Source organism: Silurus meridionalis, chromosome 19, assembly GCF_014805685.1.
Source record: "Silurus meridionalis isolate SWU-2019-XX chromosome 19, ASM1480568v1, whole genome shotgun sequence".
Classification (NCBI taxonomy): domain Eukaryota; kingdom Metazoa; phylum Chordata; class Actinopteri; order Siluriformes; family Siluridae; genus Silurus; species Silurus meridionalis.
Window position 1 is genome coordinate 4,034,970 of NC_060902.1, and position 13,184 is coordinate 4,048,153.

The 13,184-nt window shown below is 38.1% G+C and overlaps 1 protein-coding gene across 1 annotated transcript in view; it reads left to right on the plus strand.

Moving 5' to 3' along the window:
- Positions 1-2,568: 2,568 nt before the first annotated feature.
- LOC124402489 (metabotropic glutamate receptor 7-like) overlaps positions 2,569-13,184 on the plus strand; it is a 180,918-nt gene continuing 170,302 nt past the window's right edge. Inside the window, 2 exon segments of the mRNA XM_046875560.1 lie at positions 2,569-3,799; positions 3,802-4,106. Of these exon segments, the coding sequence (XP_046731516.1) occupies positions 3,607-3,799; positions 3,802-4,106 (498 nt within the window). The 5' untranslated portion in view covers positions 2,569-3,606.

Genomic DNA, 13,184 nt, shown 5'->3' on the forward strand with positions numbered 1-13,184 from the left:
TAGAGCCAGTCGATATTTGTTTTCATGGATGATTGAACTATTTCGGTAACAAGAACACAATTGAATTAGCTTGAATTGTATTTATACATTTTTTTTTGCTTACATATTGTATCTGCTAGGCCATAAACACCATTCTTTCATGTTTATTGCTATGATAATCAGGGCAACATGTTGATCTAAAAACTGATGGTCCATTCTTTAAAATGTTGAATATTAGAGTTTATCTGATTTTATATGAACAACAAAAAACTTCTAACTCTAATGTTCTTGTCTTTTTATACATTGTGAATTATATACATTGATTCAAGAACATCTGTTTTCCTTCCACAAACTTGCTGGGAATTTTCCTCTGGGTGTGAATGAGTGTATGATTGCATGTGTGTTTGTGTGTGTGGGTGGACATGGGGCTCTGGGATGACTTTTCTGGGCCCCTGATTCCCTGAGAGTCTGTGAATTCTCTGTGACCCTGACTTAAATGAAAAAACACTTACTGAGAATAAATGAATGATTACATGTTACAGTATATGCAGTAAACTGCATTTGTGTTCAAAAGTACAAGTAATTAATCCGAACAATACAGCTGCATATGCTGCTTTCTATCTTTACTGTAAAATGTCAATCTTATAGAATGTTCTTTTTTATTTTATTTTTTAATGTTGTTTTGTATAAGCATTTGCAAATAAATAAATAAATAAATAAATAAATGGATAGAAAACCATAACATCAGCTTCACTATGATCATCATCATCATCAACAACACCTATTTCATAAAAAAAAAAAAAAAAACTATAATAGGAATATATAGGTTGCGAAAGAAGAAATGACTAAATATATATTCAGATTAATATCTGATTTTTCCATGAATTATTTTTTATCTTTAATAAGAAGAAAAGAAAGAAGAAGAGGAAGAAGGAAATTAGGGGTCACCACAGCGAATCATCCCTCTCCATACCCTTCTGTCCTTTACATCTACCTCTTTCACCCCAACTACCTGCATGTCTTCCCTCATCACATCCATAAATCTCCTCATTGATCTTCCTCTTTTCCTCCTTCCTGGTGGCTCCATCCTCAGCATTCTCCTACTGATATACTCCATGTCCCTCCTCTGCACATGTCCAAACCATCTCAATCTTGCCTCCCTCACCTTGTCTCCAAAACATCCTACATGCACTGTCCCTCTAATCAACTCATTACTAATCCTGTCCATCGTCGTCACTCCCAACGAAAACCTCAACATCTTCAGCTCTGCTACCTCCAGCTCTGCCTCCTGTCTTTTACTCAATGCCACTGTCTCTAAACCATACAACATCTCAGGTCTCACCACAGTCCTATAAACTTTCCCTTTCACTCTTGCAGATATCTTCCACTGCCCTCCCTCTCATTCACACACATGTACTCTGTACATGTACTGAGTTTCATTCCCCTTCTCTCCAGCGCATATCTCCACCGATCCAGGCTCTTCTCAACCTGCTCCCTACTCTCACCACTAATCACAATATCATCCGCAAACATCATAGTCCACGGAGACTCCTGTCTGACCTCGTCCGTCAACCTGTCCATCACCACTGCAAACAGGAAAGGGCTCAGAGCCGATCCTTGATGCACTCCAACCTTCACCCTGAACCAGTCTGTCATTCCTACTGCACACTTCACTGCTGTCACACTGTCCTCATACATGTCCTGCACCATTTCACATACTTCTGACACACCTGACTTTCTCATACAATACCACAACTCCTCTCTTGGCAGCCTGTCGTACGCTTTCTCCAAATCCACGAAACTGATAATCTTTTGAAAATATACATTTATGTTTAGATAAAAAAAGAATTAAAAAAAAGAAGAGGAATAAGAAAAAAGCTGATGATTTTGGAAAATGAAAATGTTTGTTTAGAAAAAGAAAAAGAGGAGGAAGAAAAGAAAGAAGAATGAGAAAAAAATTGATATTTTTTGAAAAAAATTTTTTTTATTTAGAGAAAGAGGAAGAAGAACAACAACATGAAGCCGGAAGCAGATCATTTTGAAAATTTAGATTAGAAAAACAAAAAGAAACATTTTGAAAGAAGAAGAAAAGAAAGAAAGAAAGAAAGAAAGAAAGAAAGAAAGAAAGAAAGAAAGAAAGAAAGAAAGAAAGAGGAGAAAATTGATAATTCTAATCTAAGAATTATTATCTTCAAGAAGAAAAAGAAAAGAAAGGCGAGGAAGAAGCTGATAATTGTTTAAATTAACAATTATTTCAGAAAAAGAAGAAGTAAAAGCTGATTATTTTTAAATGTGATTTCTTCGGAGAAAAGAGGAAGAAAATAAAGCAAAAGTAAAGTAACAAAGAAGAAACAAATTGATCGCTTTTGTTTTCCATACATTTTTCTTATCTTTAAAATGAAGAACAGAAAGTCCAAGATAAAGAAGGAGAAGAACAAACGAACTGATCATTTTTATTATGCATGAATTATTTTTATTTTTAAGAAGAATGAGAAGGAGGGGGATTAGTAGGATGATGACGATGAGGAGGATGATGATGACGACGAGGAGGATGAGGATGACGACGAGGAGGATGAGGATGAGGAGGGGGAAAAAAAGCAGAGCAACTTATTGAGCGACTTTTTTTTTAATTCGTCACGGCGCGCGCGCGCAATTGCAGCCCGAACGGTGAACTCGCACAGACACCGATCTGGTGCTCACGCGCGGATCGATCACGCCTCCGGTTGTGTGCATGATGCATATTTGATGCAGGGTGGAGGGAGAGGAGGCGTCATTCCGACAAATCCGAGCTGGCGGAGAGACGCTCGCGCTCCCCGTCTTCTCTACTCCCTCCTTCTGCTGCTCGTGATTTTTTCTTTCCTTTTTTTTTTTTTTTTTCTTCTTATTAGATTGATGTGTTTCTTGTTTGTTGCGGGATCGGGAGAGCTCGAGCACGAACCCGCGCCGCTCTTTTCAGCGGGATGTGGCACTTGATGCAACCTGGCACAGTGAAGAAGTGTAGTCCGCGCGGATGCACGCGCTCCGTGTCCCGCTGCGCTTTTTAACCGCGTTTGAATTCGCAACGCATAGTAGTAGTTTTCTCTAACAGTATTCTTTTTCTATTTTTTCTGAATGATTGCGTTTCCTGGGATTACGCAGGTGCATCGGTGATTCGGTAAAGATCGCGTCTCTGCGTCAGCAGCGCGGTTGAGGATTTTTTTTCAGCTCCGTGTGGAACAACCCCGCGCGCTTTGGAGCGTTTATTGGATGCGCGCTGGTGCGTCGGTTTCCCCGAATATACACGCCGTGCTTTCAAGCAAAAAAACAAAACAAAGGTACCGAAAGCTGCTTTTATCTTAAAAGAGTAAAGAGCTGGTGATGTGGACGAGCAACAAGCGGCGCGCGGAGATGTTGAGATGCTGAGACGCTGCTCGCGCGCACATTCGGCGTGAGCGACGCCTCCGTCCGTTTGCGCACCGAAATTCTTGGGAGAAAAACTAGACCTTTTTTTTTTCTTTTCAAAGAATGGAAATGCCTAGGAGTGCAAAGGACTTCCTTTGCAAGCAAGTCGTTATCTAAGTGCGTTTATATATTGCTTTATTTTTGTTTTATTTTCTTCTCCCAATTCCTGAAACCTAAGTTGAGAACATGATGAGCGTGCGCGTCTCGAGCCGTTATTTTCCCTGGAAAATGTTGTGGATGCTGAGCGCTCTGACGGACCTGGCGCTCTCGCAGGAAACCTACGCGGCGCACTCGATCCGACTCGAGGGCGACCTGACCCTTGGGGGCTTGTTTCCGGTGCACGCGCGCGGCGTCGGCGGCGAGCCGTGCGGCGACGTGAAGAGGAGAACGGCATCCACCGGCTCGAGGCCATGTTATACGCGCTTGACCAGATCAACGCCGACGACGAGCTGCTGCCCAACATTACGCTGGGCGCGCGCGTCCTCGACACGTGCTCGCGCGACACCTACGCGCTCGAGCAGTCGCTCACGTTCGTGCAGGCCCTCGTCCAGAAGGACACGTCGGACGTCCGGTGCACGAACGGCGAGCCGCCCGTGTTTGTCAAGCCCGAGAAAGTGGTCGGTGTCATCGGGGCTTCGGCGAGCTCCGTGTCCATCATGGTGGCCAACATTCTGCGCCTTTTCCAGGTAACGCGCGTCGCCGCCTTGGTGTGCAACCACGTTAAATGCAATCCCGAAATGTGTAGTCCTACACACGCACGCATTGTTCAAGACACCTGTTTTCCTATGTTATTCGGTCCACTATTACACTCCAGATCCCCACACCCACTCGCACACACGCTCACGTGGTAACCCGCATCACCTGAAACAGGTGTGTTTATGCACGCAGACCTCCAAACACTGCTGACTATTCAGCAACACGATTAGAAATGCATTGCGTAACTGCAACACCCAAAGTACTCGGCGTCTAAAGACGTCACACGTGGCCTTCATTTTCACCCGCGTTCCTAACGTGATGGAAACGAGCTGCGCCTGTAGACAGGCGCTTATTTTTATATATACATTTCCCCTGAGCGCGGTGTGGTGCTGAAAGAACAGCGGCGGGTCCATTAACTAACCCCCTCCCACTATAATAAAAATAGTACCAGCATGCATCCTATGCAAGGAGATATCAAGCTTTACTCCAGTGTGTGTACTTGTTGTGTATTGTTTTTTTAAACACTTCATTTGAATACATTCAAACTGATCCATGACACACCATTCTCTATACTGTACAGCTTTATTCTTAAAGCAATCAAACCGATTAAAAGTTCCAGTTCCTGTCTAAAAGAATCCTACTTTTAGTTCCCCAAGTTGGATAAACCAAAGACCCCTTTAGGTACTTCTAGGTACAACTTACAGTTTGGTATACTTTTTTTAATTTATATATTTATTTATTATTTTTTTGCTGTGGCTAATTTATATAGACATATAAATGCAATCATACATTTCCTCAAGTACACATTGACAGATTAGCAATTCAAGTTCCTGTTTAACAGGATCCTACTTTCAGTTCCCCAAGGTAGATAAACCGAAGAACCCTTTAGGAACTTTTTTCTAAACAAACAAAAAATTCCCAATTTTCCCAAACCCCCTCTAAGTTTATCTTATGAAGCATTTAAATATCACACATATTTAAACAACAATAATATTCAGACTATTTGTTTGAAATGTTATATTCCTTCTTTTCAAATTTTCCACATTATGTCAAAAATTACATTTATATATAAGCCTACATGTTGATTTGCTATTAAGGTTTGGATTAAGTGTACTTTATTCAAGCCACTACTGACTACACTTTGAGATCATTCACATTAATCCAGATTGATCCGATGTGCAGTTCGCTTTGGTTCAAAACGTCCGGCGCCCAAACGACTTCTGAAAAATTGCACGTCTTTGCAGAAATGTCTGAAAACATCACTACACTGCGCATGCGCACAAATGTAAGGAGGTTCATCATTTTGTTCAGGTGTTCATTCACTTTTTGAATTCATGATATTAAACTGGAAATCAGCCACGACACTAAAACATCACCCACTATCTTGTTTGTTTTGAGTCGAATACGTGACATGACTACGTATTATGACTATGAATATGAGTTTTTGTTGGAAGAGAAAAGCTTGTTAAGTTTGAATGCAAGGCCAAAACTTTCAAAGATGTATTATGTAGCCTTGGTTGGTAAAAAAAAGTATAATAATAAAAATTGTATGCTGGGTTTTTTTTTTCCTTCTGAAAAAGAAATCTCTGTTTCATGGAGTTCTTGGACCCTGGCATAAGAACCACTTCTCTACATGATCTCTTAGAGGTTCTATGTAGGAGCTAGCACTGGAGATTTTTTTTTATACAGCCTAGAAGTAACTTCAGTATCTGAAGTTATAAAATCTATAGACTTAAATGGGAAATTGTTGGTGAAACAGAAACATACAAAGTTAATAGATTGTAGTTTACTATATCAGAATGAATACTGCCTCAAATTTGTGTGTAAAAAACTGGTATAGCATATTTCTGTTGATTATCTAGTACCAGTTTCCTTATATAAAATAAAAAAAATCTGAGGTCTTCTAGGGTATAGTGCATTTTTTTCAAGGAAAATCATTTTGTAGAGACTTATAATATCTTACAATGCTCCGCAATGCGGTAATGTACAGAAAACATCGATTTCATGGAACACCATTTCAGATATTAGCTTACTTTCAACTCCAAACCCGTTAGCATGGCATGCAGTAGAGGCAGCTAGAGTTAATGTGTGAGCCGCTGTATGCTAATATGTATGCTGACATTTAGCATCAGCAATAATTGTAGCCTGTTGCTTGTTCTCCAGTCTTTGCTCAGTCACATGGCACAAATAAAATGGCAACTCCCCAATGTCGTTTCCCGTAATGATGCGAGTGGATTATCCGGCTTTATCCGTGCCCTACATTGGAAATAAATAAAGCTAATGATGTCCCACTGGTGCAGTCAGATGCTGCGATGTTCACATGCTCCTTTCTCATTGGAGGATAAAAAGGCCCACACCTTGTTCATCACTTTTAGAATTTTTCAAGCTCTTTTTGGATTGTCTTTATTTCATGTGCACTGCCAGAATTTGTTGTTATTCTGGTTGGAGGAACATACTGAGGAGACACTTCTTACTTTCCTGTTTAAAAGATTTGCACAAGATTGCATGAGGATTTCTCCGCTCCTGGTAGGATGCCATTGTATCACATAGTGTGCTTGAGCTTACCGAAATAAATACTAATATTAATGTTTGATTCAAGATATGGATTTCGGGTTTTTTTCTATGTCCAATGCACTTTTTGTCGGTTCTAGAACTCCTGGCTGATGTTCTTAAAAATGTTTGTAGTTTTCTAATGAATATTTGATGCATTCTGGTGGCCTAAATGCACTTTGGCAGATTTTGGACTTGGACCGAACAAAGCTTGGTGTTTGGATATTTTACAGGTTAAACTCTGACTGGCTAAACGTGAGCATTTGGGACATTTTGTTCAAGTATTAGCTGGAGATATGTCTGTTTTTGGAGAACATGTGCTGCAGACCAGAGTTCATGAATGATGCAGGAGATTTACTGTTTAACCCAGTGAAGCTGTAGCGCTCGAGTTATCTCATTTGTAAATGAAACTCAGGATTTGCTCAACCGAATGTATAACATTCTAAAAAAAGGCCTATGAACGAATCAAAGATGAAGTCATTTCTTTATCCTTGTCAGCGGCGTAATATATCCTGGGAACACTAGCCCTGTGATGGGATGCTAGTCCACTGTACACACACTCATTCACTCATTTCCATTAACCGATACAATTACTGGCATGTTGTTTTGGAGGAAATCCACATCAACCAACATGAAATCCATACCAAAAGTAATCCAAGCTTGGGATGGAATCGTAGACATTGAAGCTACGAGGTGATCTACCCATTATACTGTACCAGTATGCTAATCGAGTTATAAGAGTAGACTGGAATTGTATCTTAACAAACTCTTAAACTTGGCTTGCTTATGCAACTAACAAACTTCATCTGAAATGACAGGATTTTCTGAGAATTTAATGATCTGAGTTTAATTTCTATTAAAACAGAAATTCCCAGTTTTAAAGCAGACGCTGTTTCTGCTAGTATAATAGGCCACTATGTTGTACAGGATGAATAAAGATCAGGGGATAATATCCAGCCAAATGCTTTTTTTTTTGGCTTTTAAAATAAAGTTGAAATAATCTGTGAAATATATCTGTGAAATATATTGACAGAATAAAGTGCACCAGGTGACCGAGAATAAGTGCTAAATATGACGTTAGAGTGTGTCTTTTCTAACAAAATATCAAACTGTGCTGTTTTATGCCCAAATTGAAATGGGCATGAATCATAGTAAAGACCCACTTGACAGCTTTTCATCTTATTTCACATTATTCACCTGCTGTGGAATCCCAGAACTGCCAGCTGTATGCAAGTGCAATGTTTTTTTTCTGACTTAATATTTAATTTTTGTTAGTTACTGGCAAGTTCGATTTATTATATTGTTCTTTTGGTATTTTTTAAATCACAATGACTTAAAATGTTATTTATTTGTACCTTAAATGACATTTTATTACGTGCTACTGTTATAATAATGTTATTAATAACATCCAATTGTTAATAATTTATTTAATTGTGAACGATAATGTCAGTATTAAGCATTTAAAAATACTAAATTAATTCATTTTGATCAACAGGATTATGTTATTCCATTTTACCTCATATTTGCTAGTCAGCATTCCTAAAATGGAATAAAAAAATTATTATTATTATTATTATTATTATTATTATTATTAAAAATAATATTTAATAATTTCTATTTATTTGTAAGTATATTCAATTTTGTTTTTAACTAATTGCTTTATTTATTTGTTAAAGAATTACAGAAATGAATTAAAGCTAAGTAATGATTAACACATATTCACAATTGCAATTTTATGTTCTCTAAAAGCAGAAAGAGTACGAAGGGGAAAGGGTTAATTCTTTGCAGCTGAAGATTTATTTCACAAGTAAAAAGGTCATCCTTTGGTGGCTTGTACATTTCTGCCATTTTGGTGATAAGCTTAAATTTCCTCATTCCAAAAGAGCTTCACTATTTCCTGGTCCAGTGGTTTTCTTTAACATTACCGATTAATGCAACAGAAAGCATCTGTTATTGCATGTAGCTTCATTTAATGCTGCTGATACACAATGGACATTTCGGTTTTTAGGGCTTTACATTAATGGGTTAGGTAACAATAATGAGGATATTGACAACACATATTCTTTACGAGATGTGGTGAAATATTGATTTCACAATAACCTGGTGCTGGATCGGTGCTTTATGAAGCATGGCAGATATCAGAATGAATGTGGATGTTGGCTCAGTCAATAAAATACCTTTGAACAAGCAAGAAAGAGACAAAAGTCAATGTTGCGAAGTCAATCTCCAGGCCTAACTAGCAATCATATCTCCATCTGACTGATGTTGATTGTGAGTATTGTTGTAGTTCTGTTTCCTTAGACTCCGATTAATCAAGATGATTAACTAGAAATGCACTCCTCTTTCTGTCATTTACATAAGCTATAGCCCACCCTTTCATTTAACTGTCAAGAAATAGGTTGTTTATGAGCATCTGGGTTGATATTTTTAGCTTGATGCCTTTTCTTGGCTAGCTTCTTGCATGGTGTGTGGCTGTTTTAGTGGTTTTTGAGCTGGAGCAAAAATCATCCGCCTCCATTTTGAGAACATAACCCACATTTCGGGTTTCACCTCCAGAACTTTGTTCAGACATGATGAATGGATTCTGAGATTGGGGACTGGAGGTTGTATGCGTTAAACCAGAGGATGAGTACTCATCTACGCTCAGTTTGGCTAGTTTGGCCGTTTTGATATTGTTGGTGCATTTGTTGACTCACTGTGATTGAATATTGTTCTTGGCAATTACAGAGGTAGACAAATGAGAAATTCATTAGCTAGACCAAAGGACAAGTGAAATGTCGAATGTGCTGCCAGGTCCCTTCTTGTACTTGTCCATAAATCCAATTAACTAAAGGGAAAAAAGAAGTAGAGTTGTTGTGATTGAACTCAATGCATACTGTGGAAAATGGGTCTTCTTCTTACAGGTAAAGGTATTATTAAGTCAAATTAGTCCCTTATTTTCCTTAGCAAACAGCTTTATCCTGCTGCGCTGTACTGTATTTTACTCAGGTTTGTCACCTTTTCTTATTACTACTTCTGGACTGATTTGGCATCCATTAAAGCTAACGCATATGCCTAGAAAATGTTTTTTTCAGGTCTTATTCTCATGCCTTCATATCAGATTGGAAAAATAGTAGACTGTACCCATCAAGAGAAATATGTAGGTAACAAATGGAACATATTACACAATAAAATACATACAATGCATATTTAGTACAAACTAATAGGGAGAAGATATTTTTGCTTCTTTGATGATTGAAGGTGATATAAATTCTAGAACCATTGCATTAAATCTGCATGAAAAGAGTGCAGTCAACCGGAAAAATATGGGCATAGTAAACTCTCGCTGAACTTCACGTTTGCCGTATGTGTGTCAAAAATAATTTAACATGGTATAGTACATTTCCCAAAAAATGGATTTCTTTATGGAAATATGCAATAATCCATCAATGTTCATGAACATACATAGCTGAAATTCTGCTGGCTGTGAGGTGTAAATGCCTTTTATATGTTAATGAAGATAACTGGCTATACTTTGAGTGTGTGTGGGAGGAAAAGTGTAGGATTTTAAAATAGGTAAGAGGGGTGTGACCAATAACAACAGGGCATAGTTTTAAGCATGCTAAAAAAAATAGAATGTGGGAATTGCCAGAACTGTTTGCGGATGTACAGAGAAGATATTCGATTTGGGTTGAGATTTGTTACTGGTTGCCAGATTTATCATGGAATGTAGAAGAAATCAGATTTTTATTGCTCTACCAAGAACATTAGAGCAAGCAGTATCAAGCTCAGTAAATCCACTAGACTCTTGTGAAAGAAAAAAATGGATATGTAATCAGCTTTTTTTGCGATTTGTCCATCTATGCATACAGTTGTAATAAATGCTAAACAAATAAATTTGGTTAATTGTACAATACCAGACTTCACAATAAAACCAAATCGCATTGGATTGTATTCTAATACACAAGACTAAATCAGCTAATTAACCAAATGCTGTATATAGTTATATACAGTAGTTATGTATCCCCAAATAATTATCTTTATTATGTTGTTTGGTAGACAGAAGGGTAGTTACTGCTTTTGGATAGATGGTATCCCAATCAAAACCCATCAAAATTGTAAAATCTCAGTGACATGCGATGATGAAGAAACCTTGAAAAGAACCAGACCGATCTACAGTCAACCCCTGATACTGCGCATTTCGGAACTCGCGGCTCGGAAAATTTGTGGGTTCTCTTTTAGAACCTAACCAACAGCATGTTGCGGATTCTCTTAAAATCCGCGGGAATCCGCAGCGGAACCGAATGTCCAGGAACGTCGGGAATAACATTTTAAACTGTTTTAAACAAATTTCATAAAAATTTTTAAAACACATTATCGTATTAAAGTGACATAATGTCTAGATGAATTCACAAAGGTACAATAGCGGCTGCGGGGGTGCATCCAAAATTCGTGGATTTTCCGGGGACCACTGTATTCCCTTCTATAACTGTGTAACATGGAAATTCATTAAGTTTAGCCATGAAGTCCATTGGTCATCAGATGTTCACTCGTAGAGACTTGAGTGCAAAAAGTTATTTGCACTCCTTAAGCAACCATAGCAACTTAGTCCAAACAATCTTTGTAGAATGTAAGTGGGTTTCCACAGTAATTTCATGTATCATTAGACTGCCATGTTTAGCAGCAGTGAATGGTTTCCAAGTGATGAAAACTCTAACCAGAAGTAGGGCATCAGAATGGATCAATCATTTCGGGATTGCAGACAGGGTCAGGATCACTTCTAGGAGTAGCATGTGTAGCTTCACAGAGAGAAGGAGATAGATAAATAGACAGAGTGAGAGATGTAACCAGTTGTTGAGAAGAAGTTTTACCATTTTAGTGGCTATTTTAACTAATTTAATCAAATTTAACTTCTATTTGGATTTTTAAGTGACCTATAAAATATTGGAGGAGGCAAATTATTGCCAATAAATAGATTTTTATAACTGCATCTTGATTTGATTTTAAATTATATATTTTTTTTATTTCACTGCAATTATCCATTCATGTCATCACCCATTTATTGAAAACACTTTACTGCTTGCTATACTGTTTATTGGTTATGCACATGAATTTTTAGTCATGACAGTGCCATTGGTTCAGGGCCCTATTTCTTTTGTATCTTGGTTTTGATTGTATTTTTGGAGCGCTGGATTAAACCAGATTTATGAGCTTCCTGTAAATCATCCAGCAAAGCTTGTTTAAAATCCCAGTGACATTTCAGCTGAGCACCAGCTGCTTAAATCTCAGGCCATGTTCTGTGCAAACAGACTTGCTTTTCTATCCAATTTCATACAAAAAGCATCAATACATTCCCTCCACCTTGCGCGCAGGTCAGACAGACCTAAGATGAACAAAACCCCGTGTTCTCATGATTCTCTTATATAGTGTCAGTGACTATCGATTTATGATGCGCTTCACATATTTCCGCCAGGCCAAAACAAGCCCACTGGCTAAAGCCCCGGTAAGTACAGTATATGCTAACTATCATTCACTGTCAGGCCACTGAGACCGAGCTGACAACAGCTTTGGTATCCAATCTCTAAAAATATCAGCTTCTTGCTTTGTCACGCTGTCTAAAAAAGTTGTAATGACAAGTGTGATGCTGTTGCTTTTTAAGGATTGGCCTGCTGGCCATTTCTCAGGTTTGCTTACATGCCTATGAATCACACATTCAAAATGGTAGACTGTTTTGTTCATAGAAATAAGCATAGGGATCTTTACCATAATGCAAGTGACATATGAATCCCCAATCTGGAAGGGCATTCCTGCTGCGTGTAAACTATATTAGCAAGCGGAAAGGTTTATTGGACTTGAACTGAAGCAACAACATGGTGATTAAACGTCAGTCCTAATTCAAGGTTGCTCGCTACGCAGAGTTCATTTCAGCTAGCAAACAGTTGTGTAGCTCTTTCTGGGATTTATTGGATCAACTAACTAGCTATCTATACATGTGCTAACAGTATTAGTTTCTGTGTTAGACAGACAGACAGACAGACAGACAGACAGACAGACAGATAGATAGATCATTGAAAAAAAATACATTTATTAGAAATTTTTTACAATGCTTTTACCTATTTATTCTGGTTTTGTCATACACCCATCGGGTGCATGAGAGGTGGCCAAACACTCTGACCTTTAAGGAAAACCCTTTGGCAAATTCCTGTGTTGAGTGTCCAGATAAGATTTTATATTGGTCTCTTGATGATGAAGAGTCTGGCTCTCTCAGGTCAGCCCTGTTCTGATAACCTCTCCTTTATCTCAGCTGCAGCTCTGAGCTGCTAGGAATCCCTAATTTATCAAGTAGCATGAGTAACATTAACTTGCCTTGCCCACCAAAATAAAATAAAATAAATAAAAATCAGAATTTTATCTTGATGTCATTCTTGCTGCTGTAGCAAAGGCCCAGAAATGTTGGCACTGCTGCAAGCTATATAAATAATATAACAATGAAATGTAAGTATGCATCTGATTTTTATGATCACATTTTTATGAAAGTA